The sequence below is a fragment of the Oncorhynchus gorbuscha genome, linkage group LG15 (assembly GCF_021184085.1).
Source record: "Oncorhynchus gorbuscha isolate QuinsamMale2020 ecotype Even-year linkage group LG15, OgorEven_v1.0, whole genome shotgun sequence".
Taxonomy (NCBI): domain Eukaryota; kingdom Metazoa; phylum Chordata; class Actinopteri; order Salmoniformes; family Salmonidae; genus Oncorhynchus; species Oncorhynchus gorbuscha.
The window spans coordinates 57,413,696-57,439,031 of NC_060187.1; the positions used below are offsets into that span (position 1 = coordinate 57,413,696).

At 45.1% G+C, this 25,336-nt stretch overlaps 1 protein-coding gene across 2 annotated transcripts; it reads right to left on the reverse strand.

Moving 5' to 3' along the window:
• Nucleotides 1-933: 933 nt before the first annotated feature.
• LOC123997567 (sodium/potassium-transporting ATPase subunit alpha-3-like) lies at nt 934-25,336 on the reverse strand. 2 transcript variants are annotated; one of them, XM_046301945.1, is made up of 22 exons: nt 25,084-25,336; nt 24,858-24,951; nt 12,512-12,631; nt 12,026-12,085; nt 11,347-11,550; nt 10,875-10,988; nt 10,526-10,660; nt 10,296-10,413; nt 9,618-9,886; nt 8,750-8,948; nt 7,005-7,249; nt 6,648-6,840; nt 6,051-6,363; nt 5,592-5,742; nt 4,979-5,147; nt 4,456-4,610; nt 4,112-4,235; nt 3,621-3,766; nt 3,236-3,366; nt 2,950-3,051; nt 2,547-2,638; nt 934-2,392 (listed from the first exon to the last, which is right to left on the reverse strand). In XM_046301945.1, exons 2-22 carry the CDS (start codon nt 24,861-24,863, stop codon nt 2,364-2,366), a joined length of 3,075 nt encoding a protein of 1,024 aa, XP_046157901.1. In that variant the 5' UTR covers nt 24,864-24,951; nt 25,084-25,336; the 3' UTR covers nt 934-2,363. The 2 variants fall into 2 exon arrangements, with proteins under 2 accessions (XP_046157901.1, XP_046157902.1); XM_046301946.1 differs by having other exon boundaries at nt 12,512-12,592; nt 25,084-25,335.

Here is a 25,336-nt window from a genome sequence, read left to right on the forward strand (position 1 = left end):
CTGTATTCCCTGTAGTGCACTATATAGGGAATAGGGTGCCATTACGGACAAACACTATATGTGTGAGGAACAGAGGGAGTGTGTTTAAAACCATAGGTGCAGGTACAGGCACTGTCATACCCCCATGACAGGTTTATTTGACCTACAGTAATAACTATAGCAGATTGTAGCCACTGAACACATCTATTTAGCCCAGATTAATTTTACTCCAGGATTAAACATGTTTTGGGGAGAACGAAAGTGCTTTTTTAGTCCAGGATTAGGCTTAATCTCAGTCTGGGAAACTGGCCCATATTGTATCTGTACTCCTGTTACCAGTAGGTACCAAACACAAGGCAAGACTAACAAAGCTTCAGAAATGTAAAATGAAGATGACTTGATATTCTTTACTCGCAGACAATTGTATAAATCTGTTTTACTAATGCGGAATATCAGTTGTCTGGGAAGGACTACTGCCTTTCTTCTGTTTGTAGTTCTTTTGGGGGGTTTTAAACATCAACGCCAAAATATTTACTTCATTTGGTCGTTTGGTGCATTACCCTGGGCTCTTACCAACTCACAGTCTTCTATCAGCTGTACACGTTGTAGTGTAACCCGATGAGATTCTCATGATTAGATGGCATCCTAGCGCTCTGCCAATATGTACCTCAACACTATAGATACAACACGGGAACACAGTAAAACACTAGGTACAGCAGCAATCACTTATTCTCTTACAGCTATTTCATTGTGTATACACAACCCCAGATGTTGTCCAGGTGAAGACAAAAAGATCAATTAGTGATCGTCCTACAACATGTCATCGATTCAGGCCTACATCTAGCATTTAAGCCATGAGGTATCAGACTGACAATGAGAAAAGAGGGGGAAAGGAAGCTGAAAGTCAGTGTAGCGAGTCGAAGGCAGGGAGAGATAAAGACACACAGACAGTGCTTGGTTGTATTAAATGTTCTAGATGTTTTATTGGTGTTGGTTTCGTTTCCTTTCACACACATGTTCTACGACTGTTTTTTTTAACTTCCTCTGTGGTCTCAACCCCCTACAGCCCTCTGAGTAAGACCCAGCCTGAAATGGCTGTTCCTCTGCTGGTCTCCAATGCAGACCTTCACACGGAACTCAATACCTGGACTGTGTCACCTCGACTGGACCGGACTCCAGGAACATGGGCTCATCATCTCACACCAAATAATCACGCCACATTGCACCGGCACGTCAGAAGTGGTGGCAGGAATATGGACGCCATAGTATCTGTCTCGCACGTTTTCATAATAAAACACAACCTTGTCGCTGTTACATTTTTGCATCGGCTTTCTGAAAACCCGGCGGGAAAAAAGATTGGAAACCAAACAAAGACAGGAAACAGAGTGATCTTTCCTCCTTTTCCCATATAACACGCTCTACAATGTCGCCGATGTTCTTTTTCATTGAATGTATATCTTGAGGTGTTTTATTTTCAACATATCATTTTTTATTTCTTTAAATCGGTATAGAATTATATAGTTTTCCTAGAACACACAGAAAGATTGAGTTGTATTTTCCAACTGGGTTGTGTACTGTAGTATTTAACAAGGACAATGGTTCACACAGTGCACACAAACGTAGACAAACAGGGAGTAGAGGGGAGAGGAGGGTGTGAGAGACAGAAAGGGGGACCGGGGACGCCATGGCGGGGTGTGCTTTGTTATGCCTAAATGAGGGAAAGCAGCTCTCACACACTCCCCTCCCTTTATATAAATAAAAAAACAAGTAAAACCATTGAACCCCCACCCCATATTATAAAAAAACAACAACAACACTGTTGAAGAAAAAGGAAATCGTCGGAGTGAGAAAGACATCCGCTCTTCCTCCTGGAGAAAGGAGAGGGGACGGCTCGATTGGTGTCAGCTGTGGGATCTCGCTCGTGATCTGTATGTCTGTGTGTGACCGGAGGACAAAGCAAAGGGTCGCAGGAGGAGGAAGAGAGGGAGGAACAGAGGTTTAGGGGGGGGGGGGAGTGGTATGGCCCTTTTTTTGCCGAGCGTCGACACTCCCTTTACGATCATAGCTCATTCAAATCTACATACACAATATGCAGCTGCCGTTTGGTAGATATATTGGTTTATGTACACAGCAGTGAGAGAACACATGCAAAGAGTATCATAGGAGATGGAGAGGAGGAGGAGGGGGGGGGGGTTGATGTAGAAAGTCGTAAAGGTGCTTTGCTGTTTTTAATCTTTGGGGCAGTTGTGATGAAAATTGCTTTGAAGCGGTCGTTGTCTTTTACGGGGTGGGGCATCTGAAGACGTGTCTTGCCAGAGATGGAATGAAGGGGGGGAGAAACAAATGGAAAATGTAGGGGTATGAGTAAAGACGGTTTCCATCGCTCAATAGTATGTCTCCCTTTCCACCCAACCTGTAGGAGGAGAGGGGAGGGGAAAAGAAAGACAGGCGTCAGATTATTTTCCTGTTTTTGTGTCAATTAAAGATTGGCGTGAAGTTACAAATGCAAATCTCATGTTAGGATTTGGGCCTAAATGTTATACGTAGAGAAAGAGACAGCCATTTACCTCCTGGGTTCCTACGGATGAGCAGTTTTCGGATCTCATCATACACAAAAATGAGGACACTGTAGGGGACCGCACAGAACCACCAGCTGGGCCTGGAGGAAGGAAGGGAGGAGAGAGAGAGAGAGAGAGAGAGAGCAGAGGTTAAGAAACACACAACATGGCAGATAGGAGATCAATAAAAGGACCCCACAAGTTGTCAGTGGAGGTGTGTGTACAGTATGTGTGTATATGTATCTGTTTGGTTTGAGGTAGGTATACGTCTATGTCTACCTGTTTGTGTAGATGTATGTCTACCTGTTTGTGTAGATGTATGCCTATCTGTTTGTGTAGATGTATGTCTACAGTATGTCTATTTGTATGTGTAGATGTATTTCTGTATATTTCTAGAGTTTACTCTACTCACTTTAGGGGGAACATCCTGAGTGCCACGTCCATGCCTGGGGTGTAGGATAGGAAGGCAGCCAGAGCTGTCTCCTCAAACAGGCCAAAGATCAGGATCTTGTTCCTAAGAGGAGAGTAGTGCAGAGAGACATGAGAATGAGAATAAATATAAGAGGGTGAGAGAGACTAATAGACATAGAGACCAAGCATACTGTATATTAACAAACGGACAGACACAGAAACAAGACAGACAGACAGACAGGGAAAGAGAGACAGAAACAGACAGGCAGACAGGCAGACAGGCTTACTTCATGCCCTGCTGGAAGACAGAGTTACGCCTGGTCTTGCAGACAATGACATCAGCCCACTGTACCACCACGATACTGACGAAGAAGGCCGTGTGACACGTGAACTCCACGATCTTCCTCTGTTCATATGTCTACACACAGAGAGGAGAAAGGGAGTGAGACACCGTATTTGAATCACAGAATGAAATAGAACAATAGAATGGACATTGGCTTCCCGGCGATGTGACTAAAAGGACAGCCATCTTGGTCAGGGAATATTTATTTATAGAATCTGATCAAATATGGTGAAATAGTGTAAACAATGAATTTGCAGATATACTTGTAATATACTGTATTGCTATGTTTTGAATACTTATTTTGCCCCGGAATTGTAGCGTGTACCTACCCATTGCTGGCCATAGCTGTCTTCCAGGTCGTTGCAAGCGCGGTCGTCCCAGTTGAGCCTGATACCCACAAGAATTGAGGGTAGGAAGCCATTCTCAGCCAAGATCACAAAGTAGGAGAAGAAACCTCCCAGAGCCTGGATCATACCTTTACACACAGACGTAGACACAAAGCCTTAACACATGATCACTCTGGAAATGATGTTACCGGATCCCACAAGGAGAAGCCATTGACTTGTCATATAGACTCGTGAACTATAATCCACTGGCCATAGATTTAGGATCTATAAGCATCGAAGCACTCATCAGTCTGTCAGATTCTACCACAGGGTTGTCGAAGACTAATCAATCATACTGTCCATAGAGTATTTACTCAAGGACTTCATGGGGAAGTATTGACCATCGATCTGGCTGTGGGTTATGATAACATGTCCAGCTACATATGCACTGTCTTTATGGCCCCAACCAGGTAGAGGAGCTAATGGGGACCCACCGATTTGTCCGTAGGCGATGCTGATGAGCCTCTCGTTCACCAGCTTGTCTCTAGTGGGGTTCCTGGGCTGACGCTTCATGATGTCACTCTCGGCTGCCTCATAGGCCAGGGAGATGGCGGGCACCTGGGGGAGGGGGGGTCACAGGTCACACGTGAGTTTGTATGAGAAACAAATATTTTGATTGATTGTTCCACTGTGAGATAGGGCATATCAAGTTTACGTGTGATATTTTTGTCAACGATGCACATTTTAAAATTTTCGGAGCTTTCTGCCGTGTGTCTGTGTGCCATGTGTGTGTGTGGGTGCCGCATGTGTGTGTTATGTGTGTGTGTGTGTGCCGTACCATGTCAGTTCCCAGGTCGATACAGAGGATGGTGATGGTTCCCAGTGGTAGGGGGATGTTGACGATGATGAAGAGGAGGAAGGGTGTGATCTCAGGGATGTTACTGGTCAGGGTGTAGGCAATGGACTTCTTCAGGTTATCAAAGATCAGACGACCTGCAGGGAGATAGGAGGACACACACAGAGGTCACACACTGAACTCTGACCTCTAACCTATGTAGAATTGAGCGAAGGTCACTCAAGGTTGGATCAGGTTCTGCCCTTATTCATAAAGTGTCTCAGAGTAGGAGGGCTGATTGAGGATCAGGCCCCTCTTGTCCATGTGATCTTATTCACTCTAATCTAAAAAGTCCAAACTGATTTGCGATCAGCACCTACTCTGAGATGCTTTAAAAATACAGGCTCATGTTACCCGTCCCTCCTCTCTTCTCCTTTTCTGGCCTCTTTGACCTTTTGTCCACTTCTCCCTCTCACATGCTCTTCTACTCTTTCCATAAGTTCGCCTCTCTCTCCCTATTTCTCACCCTCTTCCACTCCGGTGACGATGGAGGCAAAGTTGTCGTCCAGCAGGATCATGTCAGCGGCCTGCTTGGATACGTCAGAGCCGGAGATTCCCATGGCAACGCCGATGTCAGCCTTCTTCAGGGCAGGAGAGTCATTTACACCGTCACCTGTCACAGCCACAATGGCACCCTGGGAGGGACAGAAGAGTTAGCTTGTGTCCCAAATAGCACCCTATTCCCTTTATAGTGCACTTTAGTAGTGCTTTTGACCATGGCCCATAGAAAGTCACTATTGTACCAAAACTTGGGGGAAGTGATGGGGTCAATTCCCTGTTCAATTCAATCAATTCATTTTCAAATGCATGAATAAGAATGTCAACAATCTCCCTGAACTGAAAATGGAATGAACCCCAACCCTGTTTCCAGACTTATATTAGTGTAGTATTAGTGTAGTTGTGGAAAGCACGTTCACTTTTATTGATCAGGTGATGGATTCAGGTGGTGTATGTCTTTCTGTTTGTGTGTGTGTGTGTGTGTGTGTGTGTGTGTGTGTGTGTGTGTGTGTGTGTGTGTGTGTGCGTGTGCGTGCGCGTGCGTGCGTGTGCGTGCGTGCCGTGTGTGCCGTGCGTCTCACCAGTCGCTGGCAGCCCTCTACGATGATGAGTTTCTGCTGGGGGGAGGTCCTGGCAAACACAATCTCAGTGTGGTTTCTAAGGATGTCGTCCATCTGATCCTGAGACAATTCCTTCAGGTCTGTACCATGGATCACACAAGCCTTGGCATCCCTGGAGACACACACACATTAGAATAGCTAGCTTGGATCCACAGAGGCAGGGCGAAAGTGACATGAGGTTGAAAATGAACGAAGGGCATTGAATTAGCAGAACAGGATCCTGTGTGGCCTCACCGTCATTGTGAAATGATGTACTGTGTGTGTGTGTGTGTGTGTGTGTGTGTGTGTGTGTGTGTGTGTGTGTGTGTGTGTGTGTGTGTGTGTGTGTGTGTGTGTGTGTGTGTGTGTGTGTGTGTGTGTGTGTGTGTGTGTGTGTGTGGGTGTGTGGGTGTGTGTGTGTGTGTGTCTCATGTTTCTCACCTTGGGTTGACCTGGCTGACAGGGATATTGAGGCGAGAGGCGATGTCCTCCACTGTCTCGTTTCCCTCGGAGATGATGCCCACGCCCTTAGCGATGGCCTTGGCAGTGATTGGATGATCACCTGTCACCATGATGACTTTGATGCCAGCCGAACGGCATTTGCCCACAGCGTCGGGCACAGCGGCACGGGGAGGGTCAATCATGGACATGAGGCCCACGAAGCACAGGCCCTCTGTGGTGAAGTTAACGTCATCACAGTCGAAGGCAAAGCCCTTGGGGTACTGGTCCTCTGGCATTAGCAGGTGGCAGAAACCTGGGGAATGACAGGAGGTGCTAGCTTTATTTACCTGTTCTACTCATTCTCTACTAAATCAGTCAATCCTTCAGCTCTCACTTCTATTCATCATTGGATACGGTACATTTGACCAATTCTCCATGAACCAACATCCTGACCTTCCCCCCTTCCCTCTTCCTCTCGCTCTCCCCCTCCCTCTAACAACCCTCCCCACTCCTCTTATGCATTTTGGAAGGCCCATTTCTTTCTCTTCCTTCTTCACATCCCCCCACACCACCTCTCTCTCACTCTCCCTGTCTCACCGAGTACTCTCTCTCCCAGTCCTCCAAGCTCCATGTAGGCGTTCTGGAAGGATTCCTTCATCTCCTCGTCCATGGGCTGCTCCTTGCCCTGGATGATGATGGTGGTGCAGCGGTCCAGGATCCTCTCTGGGGCTCCCTTCATCACCAGCAGGTAGCGGTTGTCATTGGGATCCTCTGTCTCGTGAACTGAGAGCTGTGGGGTTGGTTGAACATGGTAGGGGAGAGAGAGAGAAATAGGTGGGAAGAAGGGGGAGAGGTGAGATCGGACACGGTCACGGTGTTAGACACCAATCCATTTGAGTGTTGTGTTGTGTTTGTGCGTGTGCATATGCACATGTACACGTGTGTGTTACGTACCTGGTACTTGTTGGTGGAGTTGAACGGGATCTCGGCCACCTTCTTGTTCTTCTCCCTTATTTGTTTGACAGAGCCACAGGACAGCTCGATACACTTGAGCAGGGCAGACTCGGAGGCATCACCAGCGGTGTCCCTCTTCAGGATGGGCAGTTGGTCCTGGCCGGCTTTGAACACGGCGCGGTTGCAGAGAGCTGCGACGCGAGCCAAGGCAGCCCATGAGGCTGAGGTCTTGTCAAAGGAGGCACCTGGAGAGAGAGGTGGCCGATTAGAGATGATAAAACAATATCAATTTCTAACCTGTAATTAAACTGTACTTGTCTGTGTAACTACCATGTGAATACATATTAATGAACTACTTAAAATCAAGAGGGATTCCTATACTTAAAATGGTCTCTAAATGTGACTGCGACCCAAACTTTAACCCTAACACCAACATCCAGCCCAAACTTCAGCTATAACAATAACTCCAACCAAAACACAAACTCTAACACTAACTCTAACATTAACTCTAACATTAACTCTAACATTAACTCTAACATTAACTCTAACATTAACTCTAACATTAACTCTAACATTAACTCTAACATTAACTCTAACATTAACTCTAACATTAACTCTAACATTAACTCTAACACGGCAGCGTAGCCTAGTGGTTAGAGCGTTGGACTAGTAACCGGAAGGTTGTGAGTTCAAACCCCCGAGCTGACAAGGTACAAATCTGTCGTTCTGCCCCTGAACAGGCAGTTAACCCACTGTTCCCAGGCCATCTTTGAAAATAAGAATGTGTTCTTAACTGACTTGCCTGGTTAAATAAAGGTAAAATAAAATAAATAAACACTAACTCTAACATTAACTTTAAAACTAACTCCAGCCAAAAAGCAAACTCTAATGCTAACTCTAATACTAACTCTAACATTAACTTTAAAACTAACTCCAACCAATATTAACTATATATATTAACATTCACTCTAACACTAACTCTAACATGAACTCTAACATGAACTCTAACACTAACTCTGACATTAACTCTGACACTAACTCTAACATTAACTTTAAAACTAACTCCAACCAATATTAACTATATATATTAACATTCACTCTAACTCTAACATTAACTCTAACATGAATTCTAACATGAACTCTAACATTAACTCTAACACTAACTCTAACACTAACTCTAATATTAACTCTAACATTGACTCTAACACTAAATCTAACTCTAACTCAAACATTAACACTAACATTAACTCTAACATTAACTCTAACATTAACTCTAACATTAACTCTAACATTAACTCTAACATTAACTCTAACATTAACTCTAACATTAACTCTAACATTAACTCTAACACTAACTCTAACACTAACTCTAACATTAACTCTAACATTAACTCTAACATTAACTCTAACATTAACTCTAACACTAACTCTAACATTAACTCTAACATTAACTCTAACACTAACTAACATTAACTCTAAAACTAATTCTTACATTAACTCTATCACTAACTCCAACCCAAACTCTAAATGCAAGCGCACATCACACTGAATGTGGATCTAGCATTCGCCAGCCAATCTTTCAGTGCGCCAACATTTTTCACCCTCGGTTCTACTTTTAAAATCATTTAGCAAATTACATTCAGAGGTGCTAAGTACTCTTGGCCAGAAAACACTCTTGGTGTGTCTGAGCCCTAACATTATATCTAACACTAACTCCAACCCTAACCCTCCTGATCTCCTCTTACCAGACTGGTCCTCTGTGGTGTCAGCCTCGTGGATCTGGTTGTCGAACCACATGTGGGCCACAGTCATCCTGTTCTGGGTCAGTGTGCCAGTCTTGTCGGAGCAGATGGTGGAGGTGGAGCCTAGGGTCTCCACAGCTTCCAGATTCTTGACCAGGCAGTTCTTCTTAGCCATACGCTTGGCAGTCAGAGTCAGACACACCTAGAGCACAGAGACAGGGGAAAGACAGGGGTTATCCAGGAGCCAGAATGAAGGAGCATGCCGGTACGAACAAACTAGAAAGGGTACCTATTCTGGAGAAAATGAGTGTGCTTGCTTCAGCTGTCTAGTTGGTCTAGAGATCTATAATGTATTTCTGTAGAGCTATCATTGGTCTGGATCTAGTCTCAATCAATGTCTTATTATATTGTGTAGTTAGCTGTCTAGTTGGTCTAAATCTACAGTCTAGTTGATCTAGAATGAATCTCATTTACAGTATGCAAATGTGACATTTCAGTCCTTTATTTTTTATTTATTTGCAAAAAATTCGAAAAACCTGTTTTTGCTTTGTCATTGTGGGGTATTGTGTGTAGATTGATGAGGGGAAAAGGTAAAGGGGTCTGAATACTTTCTGAATGCACCCTGTATAATACATGATATATAGCAGATGCTTTTATCCAAAGCGACTTGTTACGTACGTCTGTACGTACGTCTGTACCCGGGAGTCAAACCCACTATCTTTGTGTTGCAAGCGCCGTGCTCTACCAACTAAACTGAGGAGGACCACTAGAATCTGAAGTCTAGAGGTCAGGTATGAGGTTCAGTCGAGTTTCAGAGAGAAACAGCCATAGAGGGGAAGGGTCAGATGGAGAGGGGACCATGGTCACTCACAGTGACAGTAGCCAGTAAGCCCTCTGGGACATTGGCCACAATGATGCCGATGAGGAAGATGACAGCCTCCAGCCAGGTGTATCCCAGGCAGACGGCCAGGATGAAGAAGGTGATGCCCAGGAACACAGCCACGCCTGTGATCAGGTGGATGAAGTGCTCGATCTCCTTGGCGATGGGGGTCTTGCCCGACTCCAGACCGGAGGTGAGAGTGGCAATACGGCCCATGACGGTACGGTCGCCGGTACACACCACGATGCCACGCGCCGTACCTGAGAGGGAGAGGGAGAGGGAGAGGGAGAGGGAGAGAGAGAGGGAGAGGGAGAGGGAGAGAGGAGAGAGCGAGAGCGAGAGCGAGAGCGAGAGAGATAGAGAATATTAATTCAGGAAAATAGAGGTTGAAATGAGAGAAGAGAACTAAGGCGGGAACTTTTATATGCTTATGTGGGTAACTTCTGTGTCAACAGCAGCTCTATGGTATAATATTACGTTTGAATCAGCTTAGCTGAACCAGTCAAAAGCTTAGTAAGCCTTAGTGCTGCTGGGGTGCAGCATCCAATACTGCAGTAGGACCCGAGTCTGACACGCAGGAATAGAGAGAAGAGGATAGGAGAATTGTCAGGGACAGAACAGCTGATGTGTCTGTCTGTTTGTCTGTGAGTTAGCCATTTCTATGGTTACCTTCAACGCAGTTGGTAGAGAAGAAAGCGACATTGCGGGTCTCCAGGGGGTTGTCATGGGTACAGTCAGGTGACCTGCTCTGGGGTTCTGATTCGCCAGTCAAGGAGGAGTTATCCACCTATAGGAGAAGGACAAAACACAGAAGGACAAAACATGTTATGTAAAATATGTAGCTGTGTGAGTGTGTAATATATGAACTATGTATGTGTGTGTGTGTGAGTGTATGGTACCTTGCAGCCATGAGCAGAGACGACTCTGAGGTCGGCAGGGATCCTGTCTCCTCCCTTCACCTCCACCAGGTCTCCTGCCACCACCTCCTCAGCGTTGATCGTCATCTTCTCGCCCTCACGGATCACCAGCGCTTGCTACAGGGAGAACACAGAAGGAGGGTTAGATAGTCCATACACGCATTCATTTATTCACACACACACACACACACACACACACACACACACACACACACACACACACACACACACACACACACACACACACACACACACACACACACACACACACACACACACACACACACACACACACACACACACACACACACACACACACACACGTGTTTACCTGGGGCACCATGTTCTTGAAGGACTCCATGATTTTGGAGCTCTTGGCCTCCTGGAAGTAGGAGAAGCATCCGGTGACCACGACGACAACAGAGAGCACGATACCCAGGTACAACTGAGGAGAGAGAGAGAGACAGGAAATCCCATTGTCACACTGTGTACACTGCAGGTCAACGCATAACAGGAGTATTTAGCTTCAAACTGAACACAGACCACCGCGGTAATAGTTACCAGACTAGATGATCATGCAAAAATAGAAAAAAGTGCAATGACAAAGTACATTAGCCATTTAGGTGTATGTTAGAATTAAGGCTAGGGACTGGCGCTGCTGGCAGTGTGTGTGAGGTTTGGTCAACTTAGGTATGTGTGATTCAGCTGTGTGTGGCTCAAACTGTACCTTATTCTGTGGCTGTGTTTACGTTTAGTGTTTGGGTGCATGCGTGTGTGCATAGGTGTGCTTGTGTGTGACTCACATTGTCTCCTGCCGGCTCGTCCTCGGTGGCGGCCTGGATGGCGTAGGCCAGGAAACAAAGGATGGCGCCGGTCCACAGCAGGATGGAGAAGCCACCGAATAGCTGGCGACAGAACTTGATCCACTCGGGGGTGGTCGGGGGAGGGGTGAGGCAATTGGGACCGTCCCTGATCAGAAACTCTGCCGCCTTGGCGTTGGTCAGACCCTGGGTGGGGAGAGAGTGGGGTGGGTTAAACCTAGAACTCAATGTGTTGAAATTAGGGGTGATGCCATAAAAATCCTATTAAATCTAATATGTCATTATAAGCCTGCAGGTTGAATGTTTTGTGACTACGTATAAGCACGTCTTTACAATATTATAATGAGGCTTAAAACGTGTTGTGTATTTTACGTAGAACGTTTTCAACTGACTCAAAAAAGGCTGTAACTTAGTAAGGGACATTATAAGATTAGAATTGAGACTTTATAAGGGGGCTTGAGATGTCTCAGTGCATTAAAACGTTGCTCAAACTGATCCCCTCAAATACACCGACCGTGTGGCATGAGCGAATGTAAAATACCACCATCTAGTGGCCTAGTAGCAGCTCTGTTAGTGATGCAGCAGGACTCAGTGATGACTCTAGTATCTCTGTGGTACACATAGATAGACCTCTATGGTACAGTGCAGGAGGAGGACTCACCTGGACAATGTCGGTGTTGAACTTCCTGCAGCACTCCTCTATGGACATCTTGTGTTCCGTCTGAAAGGTAGAGAGGGAGGGGGGAAAGAGAGAGAGAGACAGATAAAGAGGGAGAGAGAGAGAGCATAGGGAGGAAGAGAGAGAGAGAGAGAGAGGGGAGAAGAGAGAGAGAGCGAGAGAGAGTGTGTGTGTAGGTGTATTTGTGTGGGAGAGAGACACAGAGAAAAATTGAGAATATGCCACAAATATCACAACAATGAATTTAAAACAAACTAGGAGAATTTGGTTTAAAGTTTTTCTCCAAACTATTTAGAGTTTGTGCCTTCCAGTTACACATTGACTCTTGGGGGGTACCCTGAAATGGTTAGATATTCATACTCTAACTTATGGAGAGGCATATGTTAGTATTTCAATAATAGTTATGGGGGTGCCCAGCACACCCCTTGAGCAGGGCAGAGTGTGCTCCACTGTGTGCCAGTCACTTACAATCGGTACTTCTTTCTTGAGTTCATCCATGTCCTTCCCCTTCTTGTTCTTCTTGCTGGGAGAAGATTTGCCATCTTTATCCTGCGTGGTAGCAACGCGGTAACTGTCCGACCGCCCATACTGGGCGGGGGGGGGACAGTAAGAGAGGGGGGAAGGGATTAGGGGGGATACTTTCATTATTATTTAAATAGAAACATGGTTAAAGCACCAGACACAACAGACGGGGAGAGGGACTTCATTATTTTTTCTCTGATACCCATTTGATCTTCACAGAGATCACAGACAGAAGGATCAAACAACCGTCTGGCTTTACTGCAGTGTCTGTCTCCTCTCGGAACCCGCTCTCACAGTTTGTATCCACTGGCCACCTGCTTCATTTGTCATTTATGTGAACTGTCACCAGACTACTGTATGTTCTCCACACACACACACACACACACACACACACACACACACACACACACACACACACACACACACACACACACACACACACACACACACACACACACACACACACACACACACACACACACACACACACACGCAAGCACACACTAGCTGGTGGGGCACAGAGGCCCTGAAAGAGAAACAGAGTGCAGACACAGTGCATTATCTCATTCCTCAAAACCCCTCTAATTATTTATTTGATTTAACTAGGCAAATTATTATTTACAATGACGGTCTACACCGGCCAAACCCGGGTGACGCTGGGCCAATTGTACGCCGCTCTATGGGACTCCCAATCACAGCCGGTTGTGATACAGCCTGGAATCGAACCAGAGTGTCTGTGGTGACGCCTCTAGCACTGAAATGCAGTGCCTTAGACCGCTGCGTCACTCGGGAGCCCCTAGATTAGATTCATATCAATTCAGTTAGATTGGATACATCAATGTGACTGTGATGTGTTGAATATGAAACAGTTTTGCAGACACACACACACATCTCTCTTCTAGGGAGCTCAAAGTGTTGCATTAGCTCAATTTCCGATTTACACTAACTGATGCTCAAATCAAATCTATACAGAAGCCCCTGACCAGAGTGCCTCGGTTGACAGAATGAGAGAGAGACAAAATGGCTTCCAGGAGGGTTCTATGGGTCCTAGTGGAAAAGCCGCTCATTGACACAGCCAACTCATCAAGGAAACTGACCTTGCTGCAGGATCAATACAATCAGTGATGTAATAAAGGACCAGAAGGGTTAAAGGACCACAGAGTCCAAACGGTTACCGGTCTGTATCTTACCACACCAAGAACATGTAACTCACACTTCATTATCAATTCTGATGATATGGTGACTTTTGTTGGTTTTAGCATCATCATCAAGTGACTGTACAAAGAGACACAGGGAAGCCCCCTGGTGGCTAATGTCAAGATAACATGCTCAGTCTACAGCTCATTTGTTCTTTAACTAGGAAACTCAGTTTCCAGGAAACTAGGAAACTCAGAACAAATTCTTATTTACAATGACAGCCTATGGACGACACTGGGCCAATTGTGCACTACCCTATGGGACTCCCAATCCCAGCCGGATGTGACACAGCCCGGATTCAAACCAGGGACCGCAGTGTCAAGTGCCTTAGACCACTGCGACACTTGCCACTCGCCACACTCTGCTATGGTTTGACTGGGTTTCAACTGTGTTACTGCTTGGTTGGAACAAAAGCCTGCACCTACACTGGCCCCCTTTGGATATGATGGCCCCCACCCTGTTAATTTATTCGGAATAATAAAGGGTAAATACACATTCAAGTCTAGTTATTTTGCCCCGGTCCATCACAAACCAAATAAATGGCCTATATTCCAAGCTAAACACACATTACCTCGGCTCCCACACCCTGATAAACACACTTGACTGACTAAGTACAACGCCATGAATGGGTGAGGAAACTTGCCACTGAAAGTCCCAGTGCTTAATGCGAGTTGAGTTGAGAAATTTCGGTCTTGAATCTTCTTCCACTTGTAAAAGAGACCAGTCTTAAGCGGTTCATTGTGGTCCGAAAGGTTTGAGGAGGATTTATAGTGAGCACTGCAGCTCTCCACTCTGCCCCTGATTTACAGAAGTAATACTGGAAGACACTAGAGTCTCCCTTGAACACAAACTAACCCTGAAAAGATTGGTTCAAACATTCGACCAAACACAAAAACACACAACGTGACTACAAAATGTACAAAATCAGCCTTCCCACGTGCGCATGTGGATGTCATTATCCGAGAATGTGAGTGAACTCTTGCTGCAACAAGACCAGACAGGCCTAGCGAGCCGAATGCAGAACAAAGGAGAGACCAATAGAAAACTACTGCTACTCATACCCTTTGAGATTGGCCTGACCGTGTGTGTGTGTGTGTGAGTGTGTGTGCGTGTGTACTTCAATACAACATGCAAATTAAATACTCTGGTTGGCATCGATATAAGCATCTTCTGAGAAACAGTGTAGGGGTAGATGTTATAGATAAGCTAACAGGTCTGCGTTAGGCACACACAGGTGTGGAGTTTCTAGCTAGGCGGGCTTTTTCGCTGGCTAACACTGAGTGGGCCATAGAAATGCATTTAAAGTACATTGTTAGGTCCGACAGCACACCTGCTCATCACACACACACTTACACAATTTAGTGCTAATACAAACACTGGAAGAGCGCAGATGGGTGAAACAGGCATTACAGGAGAGGGATGGACAGAGAGAGATTCATGAAAAAAGAGAAAGGCCTTGATGGGGGCAGATGGAAAGAGAGACAGCAGTGGGAGGTGAGAGAGAGGGGGAGAGAGAGAGGGGGGGAGGAGAGTGAGAGAGGGAGAGAGAGAGAGAGAGAGAGAGAGAGAGAGAGAGAGAGAGAGAGAGAGAGAGAGAGAGAGAGAGAGAGAGAGAGAAAGAGCTCTTCTCTCACACCACTAATTAGATATTGACCACTATTCTTTGTCTGTCGACTCAGGCTGTGTATATCAGTGAGTGACAGCGTGACTGGGATCCCACTCGAACAGATTGTTCTATAACACTGTAAAACAAACAACCCCACCGGCAGGGTCGCGACCGTACGACCTGCGGACCCAGAGAGTGGGTGTTGGCCCCTTACCGTGCGTGTGTATGTGTGGTAGGGGTGTTAACGTGCATGCAGGCACGTGTGTGTGGGCTAATGCCACTCAATCTTTCCTGACACGCATGGGACAACCCAAGCAGCTCCTTTTACCCACACGATGTCTTCGTTGTGGTGACGAGGTCATGACTATCGCCGAGGTTACAAGGCAAAACATTTCGAGAGCGTGGTTTTGTTCCTCATTGTTCAATGCAACATGGTATATGTCATCTATCTGTCCCTCTATCTATCGGTCGGTCTGCTTGCCTGTCTGTTTCTAAGCATTTGTTGTGGAGGTGAAATGTAAAGCAGAGACCGCAGGCTGAAATTACAACCACTAGCTCTCACACAGTCAGACAAAGGAAAGACAGACGGACCTACTGACTGACACAGACTGGAGGAACTGGTGTCGGTGACTTACAAACAGATAGACACCACAGTATAGAGTTCCGCATCTCCTCCGCACATTGTCATCTTTTCAAGTAGAAGACAGACTGTCTGGAACAAGGAAGACAGACACATTCACTTTGGAGCCGAAAGCTAAGGCTACTAGCGTGCTAATCTAGCAGAGGAAAGTCGAACATCCTTGGGTGTGTGTACACTGTGTTTGGAAGAAGAAAAAGAAAAAAACGAGCCAGAGTTCATCGGGTTCTACTGATGTCATGCTGCTGTGGTTTGTCTGGTTCTAATGTTCTGTTCTGGTCACATTACCAGGGAGGTTGGCATGGTGACCGAGGCTTAGTGGTGGGCGGTGGCCTAGTTCTAGTTCTGTAGGATCCCCTGATCGGATCGCTCAGTAATAATTGATGTCTAGGTAACTGGACATTGTCGGAAATAGCCAACAAGTACTGTATGTGTGTGTGTATCTTTATAAGAAAGAAAGAGATACTTCCTTATATGCGCAAGCTATAAGCCTGCCAACAGCTAGGCAGAGGTGAGTCATTGTCGAGGTGGCTACAGACTGTCTGCGCAGCGAGAACACGCACTGCGGCAGACAGAGAGGGCGAGTGAGGGGGGCGGCGGGGGGGGGGGGAGCAGAAAATAACAGGAACAGAGAAGGGAAAGGGTATGAGAAGAGGGTGAGAGACTAGTAGAGATATTAGAACAGACAATGGCCTATATGTAATGGTTTCTCCGTTATTAATCAGACTCATTCGTTCTGAAGTGAACACGGGGCATGTTTCATATGTTGAACACTTCCACCCTTTCAGTGAACTCCAGTAGCCAATACCATCCCTCAGGAGCATGTCAGTGTGTCTGTCTAGGGCACACAGGCTTGGGCATGCCTCCTAATGGTGATGGACCTGCGTGGGCATAAGGTGTGGCAACCCAGCCTCTCCTACTGGTACGCACGAGAGGTGAGGGGTTTCACAAGAGGCAGGAAGAAGTTGCAGCGTTTGGGTTTCCATTTTAGGGAATCAAAAAAGAGGAAATAGTAACTATTGCAGGAAAACAGTTTGACTGTGTGAAAGGTTTGCATTGACGAAGATGTTAGTTAGATGGCTCCATACTACACACATCCTGAAAGAAGTGACATAAACATCATTACCTTGACTGGTTCCCAAATGACACCCTATTCCCTATATAGTTTGATTATCTCTTGTAAGCCTATCAGGCCAGCCTGTGACACTACTTGTTGATAGGCTGCTGTGAAGGGATCCTAGCCATTGGGGAAGGTTTGGGGGCGGAGGATAGTGATGATGACAGTTAAATGTCGATTCCGTCCTGCTGTGCCCTGTGGCAAGCTTGCATGTGGGGGTTGGGGGTGCGTCAGAGGAGGCTGGTGGGGGGAGCTTCAGGAGGACGGGCTCATTGTAATGGCTGGATTGGAATGAATGGAACGGAGTCAAACGTGTTTTTCATTACGTTTGATTTGTTTGACACCGTTCCATTCAATCCATTACAATAAGTCTGTCCTCCTATAGCTCCTACCACCAGTGTGTCTGTGCGTGTGTTGTTCGCATGCGCGTACGTGTGTGCTTGCCTGTTTGTGTGCGTGCCTGTGCTTATTTGCATCTTGGTCTATGCCAGTTTTCTTCAATGTTGGGGTCGCGACCCTTAGTGCTGTCGTGGGGAAACTGTAGTGGGATCGGCAAAATTATTATTATTATTTTTTTTTTTAAACAATTGGAACAAACAATTAAGAGTACAGTTTATTACATGGGACTATATACAAATGTTCTTGAGAAATACGATTGAATTGAGTGTATCTATGTTAAATGTATTGGTTTTGATAAGAGATGAAAATGCACTGTATTAAATGGGATTTGTTGATGTAAAAATCGAAATTGACAGATTTTAAGGTTGTGTTATTAGAGTTGGGATGGGGTGGGGTCATAAATGTGATCCCTGCTGAAAGAGTTTGAATATGACTGCTCTAGGCCTTAGTGTGAACTGCATACTATTATGTGTGCACAACATTGGTGGGGATAAACTGCATTGTTGGTTAAGGGCTTGTAAAGTAAGCATTTCACTGTAAGGTCTACACCTGTTGTATTCGGCTCACGTGACAAATACAATTGGATTTGATTTGATTGGATAGGGACATTTGGTTCCAACAGCCCTTGGGTATAGGGCTAGGTAGCCACAGTGGGCATGGCCTAGGGGTAGGGGGGCTGGACTGGGTAGGTGGCTGGGCCTGGAGGCTCATGCTAATAGGATTAGCTAGACTGATTGCTCTTGTCTTGATTAGCCTACTATATTGTACACCAAATACAGTAACTCTACCTAGCTAACTTCCAGTAGAGAGTTTATTCTCCATATTAAAGAGTGATAATGAAATGGGGAATCACTGCAAAAGACCTTCAGGAAAATCAAATCAAATGTTATTAGCCACATACACGTATTCAGCATATGTTATTGCGGGTGTAGAGAAATGGTTTAGTTCCTAGCTCCAACAGTGCAGCAGTATCTAACAATTCACAACAGTACACACACATCTAAAAGTGAAAGAAATATATAAATATTAGATGGAGCAATGTTGGAGTGAAATTGACTAGAATACAGTAGAATAGAATACAGTATATACATATGAGATGAGTAAAGCAGTATGTAAACATGATTTAAACATGATTAGTGCCTAAGTGCCTAGTGTTCCATGATTAAAGTGGCCAGTGATTCCAAGTCTATACATATAGGGCAGCAGCCTCTAAGGTGCAGATCTAACAATAGTTTCATATAAAGACACGTCTTGGTTGTAAAATATTTGGTGTTGCTTTTTGTCACAATGACAATTACATTCATTTCTGGATTCTCAACTTCTTCTCAAATGGCGATTTTCTTAATTTAATAAATATATAAACAGTGGTGGAATTACAACCCAATTGGAATGTAGTGAAGTAAATGTAAAGTTGTCAAAAATATAAATATACTGAAAAAATATATAAATGCAACATGTAAAGTGTTGGTCCCATGTTTCATGAGCTGAAATAAAAGATCCCAGAAATGTTCCATACACACAAAAAGCTTATTTCTGTCAACTTTTGTGCACAAATTTGTTTACATCCCTGTTAGTGAGCATTTCTCCTTTGCCAAGATATTCCATCCACCTGACAGCTGTGACATATCAAGAAGCTGATTAAATGGCATGATCATTACACAGGTGCACCTTGTGAGCACTCTAAAATGTGCAGTTTTGTCACACAACACAATGCCACAGATGTCTCAAGTTTTGAGGGAGTGTGCAATTGGCATGCTGACTGCAGGAATGTCCACCTGTTGCTAGAGAATGTAATGTTTATTTCTCTATCATAAACCGTCTCAAATGTTGTTTTAGAACATTTGGCAGTACCTCCAACCGGCCTCACGACCGCAGACAATGTGTAACCACGCCAGCCTAGGACCTTTACATCCGGCTTCTTCACCTGCGGGATCATCTGAGACCTACCGCCCGGACAGCTGATGAAACTGAAGAGTATCTGTCTATAATAAAGCCCTTTTGTAAGTAAAAACTCCTTCTGATTGGCTGGGCCTGGCCCACCCAATAATTTATTTATTTAACTTGACTGATTTCCTTATATGAACTGTAACTCATTAAAATCGTTGAAATCGTTGAAATTGTTGCATGTTGCGTTTATATTTTTGTTCGGTATAGTAAAGTACAGATACCCCCAAAAAACGACTTAAGTAGTACTTTAAAGTATTTTTTCTTAAGTACTTTACACCACTGTAAATAAATAAAGTTATATTAAATTCTATTAAATTTTTTTGATGTTCAGAGGTATGGAATTCCAGCCAGACCCTGAGGTCATGACCTCTTATAGCAGAAATGATACACTGTGTATCTATTTGCATGTGAACACACACACACACCAAACATTCTGTATCCTAATTTAGCTCTCGTGGACAAATCATTTGTGTTCCCTTCCAAAAAAACAAACAAAACCAAAACAAAATCCCATCTTATGGCATTACCCCTCCTGTCCTCCCCTACCCTCATTCCTTCATCCTTCCCCCATGGCCATCTGTCCAGCCCCTGATCTGTTCATCCTGACAGGCAGCTGTGCTCCAGTTTAGAGTCTGCATGTGTCCTTGTCTCTTGTCTCGCCCATTGTGGGTGTATGTCAGAGTTTTCTTTAGGAAAATGTGACGCAGGACATAGACTGTTGCCTATATGCACTTGAATGACGAATGGGAAGAGCGCTTCAATTACCAGTTTAGAAGTAAAAATAGTAGTTATTTTTAATCGTGGCCATCAAAACTGTTTTTAACACGCAATTGCATTTAGAATTGTTATGCAATGATTGGGCTCATAAAAGCACATTTCACTCCAGCAGCAACGAATGAGCTGTTTGAGAATCTGTAGCAGCAGCTCTCGCACTGTCTGACAGATAAACGACTAACGAAAATACACCAATTTAATTCCACTAAAATATGCAAATGAACCTATAGACCAATAAGCATGACGGGTATTGATGAATAGGCTAAAAAGCATTATCGGCCAAAAGTTGGCTATTACCGGCTAACGGAAACCCTGGTATATGTGTGTGTGTGTGTGTGTGTGTGTGTGTGTGTGTGTGTGTGTGTGTGTGTGTGTGTGTGTGTGTGTGTGTGTGTGTGTGTGTGTGTGTGTGTGTGTGTGTGTGTGTGTGTGTGTGTGTGTGTGTGTGTGTGTGTGTGTGTGTGTGTGTGTGTGTGTGTGTGTGTGTGTGTGTGTGTGTGTGTGTGTGTGTGTGCTCCTCAGTGAGAATGGTGTTGTCTAGATTGGTATGGTAAATTATCTCTGTCTTTCTCCTATGAGGGGTTCCCTGAGGACATTCTGTGTGAATGCAGATGATCTCGGTGACAGAGGATACATAGCAACTCCTGCTCTGTGTACTGTCTGGTCTTATAAAGTTTTCTGGCCTCTGACGTACCGTGCTACCTGTGACACGGGTCTGGGAAAGGAAACGTCATTGGGGCAGAATGGAGATAAATAAATACATTTAAGCTTTTCTGTATATTTTCAACTGAGACCTATTCAATGTACGTAGTTGATAATAAAAGGGGGAAGAAAACATATGAACACACACACGCGCAAGCGCACGCAACACACACACTAACATCCTGGGAGTACATTCTGAATTAGTAATGTCTGTGTTGGCAGGGAACCCAACTATCCTCTGTTTCTTACTCTCTGCAAACCCCCACTTAACATTTCCCGAGCATTGCAGCAACGTTAACCAACCAGGCTGCCCTATCTTACATTACAATCGATTAAATGTTTAATGTTATTTGACTAACTCATGACCTTAGTACGGAATCCAATCTGGTTTGAAGGGTAAGGGAGTCATCAAAACTCAAATAAAACCATAATGCAACATTTCCCAAAAAGTCCCCAAATACTTACATAATACCCTACCGTATTACCCTACCCTTAAAGTAGGTCCTTCTAGCTAAGCTAGAAGACTGACATTCAAAACCATGTCCTTCCAAATGACTCTTTAAGGTCAGAACCCTCATGAATATCCCACTAGTATATTGATTATGGACTATCAGTAGGATGCCCAGGACGGCTCGTGGACATACAGTGCACTGCACAAACCCTCCAGACTCAGCAGCAGGGACACAAATGACTGCAGATGCAGTGAGGAGAGGAGTGAACTAGCACTCTGCACCAAACTCTGGGCTGGGCCAGTGTATATCTACACTATTAGAAAAAAAGGGGCTATCTAGAACCTAAAGGGGTTCCTTGGCTGTTTCCATAGGATCATTTTTTAAAGAACCCTTTTTTGGTTCCAGGTAGAACCCTTTTGGGTTCCATGTAGTACCCTTTCCGCAGAGGGTCCGACATGGAACTCAAAATGGTTCTACCTGAAACCAAAAATGGTTCTACATGGAAACAAAAAGGGATCTCCTATAGGGACTGTCGAAGAACCCTTTTGGAACCTTTTTTGTCTAAGAGTGTACCTTGTCCCATCATGACCAAGCAAGCCTTACCTAAATACCTAGGCCCTTACCCTTTCCTATACCCGTCCTGTACACACCTGGCCAGTCTAAGGAGATCGCCAAGCGTACAGCTCTCTACCTCTGTGCCACTGCAACGATTTATCCCCACACCACCTACACCAATATGCCCGTCCTTTATGCTATATATCCCTTCCATTTCTTCCCTTCAATGAGAGAGGTGATGGGGGATATCAGGGGGAGCAACCCTATGCTCCTCAGTCCCTGTCCAGTGAACTCTCCCTGATATCCCCCATTACCTCTCTCTGCATCCCATATGGATGAATACCTATACCTCCCCCCTGTCCTGTCATCCCATCTGCCTCCTGTCTCTGTGGTAACCAATCCCCAAGAGCAGAGGCAAGAAGGGGAAACAGGAGCCATGGCCATGTGAGCTCAGGTCATTCTTCCGCAACAGGGTACAGCCCTCCCCCTCTCTCTCTCCGCACCTACAGATCAGTCACAACTCATCTTGCTCACATGTCTGAAGGTGAAATGTCTGCAACCATTTCCCCCTCCCTTCTTCACCCTGCACCCACCCACCCACCCTCCATCTCCTTTTCTCTCTTGCTCACATGTCTGAAGGTGAAATGTCTGCAACCATTTTCACTTGCTCTCCTCTCCCATTTCTCTAACTCACTCCCTCTCAGCATCATTAGGTTACCCCATCTCTGACTGCACCAGAGCAACTATACACACATCAGCAACCTCAATTGCTCACAACTGGTGTGTCAAATTAAATAGGCTGTCTGTCTGTCTTCAGTGCCCCTGACACTACACCTCAGGGTTTGCTTGCTAAAGCATCCCTTTCTGCGTAACTCGCCGAGTCTGCCAATCACAGCTTTTTAAAGGGAATTTCCACTCAACAGGCACCGCCCCCATTTTGACGCCGCAGCCCGGCGGCCTTGGGGATGGACAGTTGGCAGTGTCGTGGCATGGCATAGCGCGTCAAGCGCCAGATCGACTTGGCAGAATGTCTTGTATGTTGTTAAAGAATCATAGGTGTGAGATGGGTTAAGGTAAAGGACATATTCCTTCCAATTATATGAAAATGCAATTATTATCAGAGGTCACACACATATTTTATTTGCGCGCCGGACGAGGACCCCCACCCCCTGTCTCATTCACACATAGATCAGACAGTGTAGCCTAACTTTGCCACGGAAGTGGTTCGCGCGTAAGCACTTTTTCCACTCCATCCCATTTGACGCAGTGCTTGGTGCTACAGATGATTCTCGCATCCTCATGAATAGCCTATCACCAACGACTGCTTCATTTCTCGCCGCTCCACAGCAGACTTCGACCGAGAGAAATGCCCCCAAGGCCCACCCAGGTCATAGATGGAGATAGCTGATATCATTCGTGCCTCTGCGCTGTCGGTGTCTCTTCAATAACGTTCGGTCACCGTGGGCGATCCAGCTTCATCAGCCACTGGGATTTTGTGACATCGTGTCATCAAATTATTTCAACCCCTAGAACCGAGTCGGGGATTACATTTTAAACTGTCATACAATCAAGATAAATGATGAGACCGAAATTGCGCAACAGTCCATAGCGATAGTCGCAGCATCACCTCGAAGTGTTCCTACAGAACTATTCATAGTCAAATTATTATTGGCTTTACAAAACGGTGAAAATATTGGTGTTATTATGAACAATCAATATTTTTATTGAGACGTGATGTTTCTCAAAAATATCAGCCAGGGCCGGGCCGCATCCACCATTTGACGCAGTGAGGGATTCAGAACTTCGTGTTCACTTACAAATCCAGACCCAAATGTATCATCACCCAGCATTCACAGGACATCTTTTTCAATCTATCGTGTGTTTTCACTGTCAACGATTATCGAGTCCCTATTGTCACAAATTAAAGGGGAAATAAGCTGGTGAACCGCTTATTCCTGGTAACCGCATTATGACGCATGGGTAACGGAAGCTGCAGTGCGCTCAGGCATTGCACACCATACCGACATACGCAATCTCCTCAGTAGCCGGGTAGACTAGAGTAGGTTTTCCAGGTAACTACTTCTTCGTCAAATGCTGCGAAGAAGAAGTTACATGCGCCATCGAAGATTTAAAGCAGTAGACAATTGGGTCGCGATGATAATTTGCATAGGCAATAGGGTGCTGTAATCATGCACCCATTCGAATACACAGCCACGTATTCTAAAGTCATCAAATACAGGCTAATAATAACGGATGTGAATAACAGAACATTGTGTCCCATTGAAATCCCTCAGTGACATGCCAAGTGAAGCCTATACGCAGTGGTCTCTCTCGCTAACCCAATCTCTCTCTCTCCCCCTCTCTCTATCGCTCCCTCTCTCACGATAGCCGGCTGTCAGAATAAACCGATTACCATGGCAAGGTTATAGACAACGTGTCACGATATGCCTACTATAGCCTATAGTCTATATTAATGCATATGACAAACCCCTGAATTAGACAATTCAATCATATTGTTGTTCGTTCCATATCGTATGAGAAGCAAAAGAAACAGCAGCAAATGACAGTAAATGACATTAAATCATTCCATCAGCAGATTCTAACCAATTCATTGTCAAGTTGAAACCTTACAACTGCAGTAGAAATGACAGAGAGCTGTTTTGTGCCTGCTCTAGCCTACTCGTCACATCAATTTGTCGCAGTCTATGAGACCGTAGACTATATAGCCTAAAAAAAAATCCGCATTGGAGTCAATGTCACTCAAATATTTCCAGAGAAGAAAAAACATGACACTGCAGTATGGTGCCCTTCCCCGTCAGCATCTGGGGTTTTAAACAGTTTTCAAGGCATTTTATAACTTTCATGCATCATAAGGCAGTTATAAAGTTGGTAGACGCCGGGCTTACCCCCATGTTGGCGCAGTCAGGCTTCTCTCCTCAGGTGATGCAAAGCTTGAGAGGTGTCAGCCCCTCAGGTGGAATTATATCAAAATGGTATTGCCTTTTAAAAACGTAAGAAAGATTTGTATTCAGTTATTCAGGTAAAAACGAAAGGAAGCGACAAAGACGTCAGTCAAGCAAATTTCTATAAAACAAATGGGTTAAATGATTAAATAAACGGATTGTCTCTAACCTCCAAAAAAGATTACTGTCTTTTCCCCCTCCACCTAAACGTCTTTCAAATGAAATGTTGCGGTCTCAAGCAGAGCATCACGCGAGGATGCGGGTCCTTCTCTTGCTCTCTGATAGTTGCGGTAAAAGACCGGTGAAACTCAGAAGCCACACTTCTCCGGTTTTTTAGGATTTGATCTCCCTCCGCGGCTCTGTTGGCTGCCGCAGTACTCTCTTCTCTACACACTACCACTCCGCCTATGGAAGAAGCGCCA

Coding starts and splice junctions, on each gene's coding strand:
- LOC123997567 (XM_046301945.1), bottom strand. Junction 6,364..6,647: donor ACTGGGAGAGAGAGTACTCG/GTGAGACAGGGA, acceptor GTCATTCCCCAG/GTTTCTGCCACCTGCTAATG. Junction 3,052..3,235: donor GTCTTCCAGCAGGGCATGAA/GTAAGCCTGTCT, acceptor CTCTCCTCTTAG/GAACAAGATCCTGATCTTTG.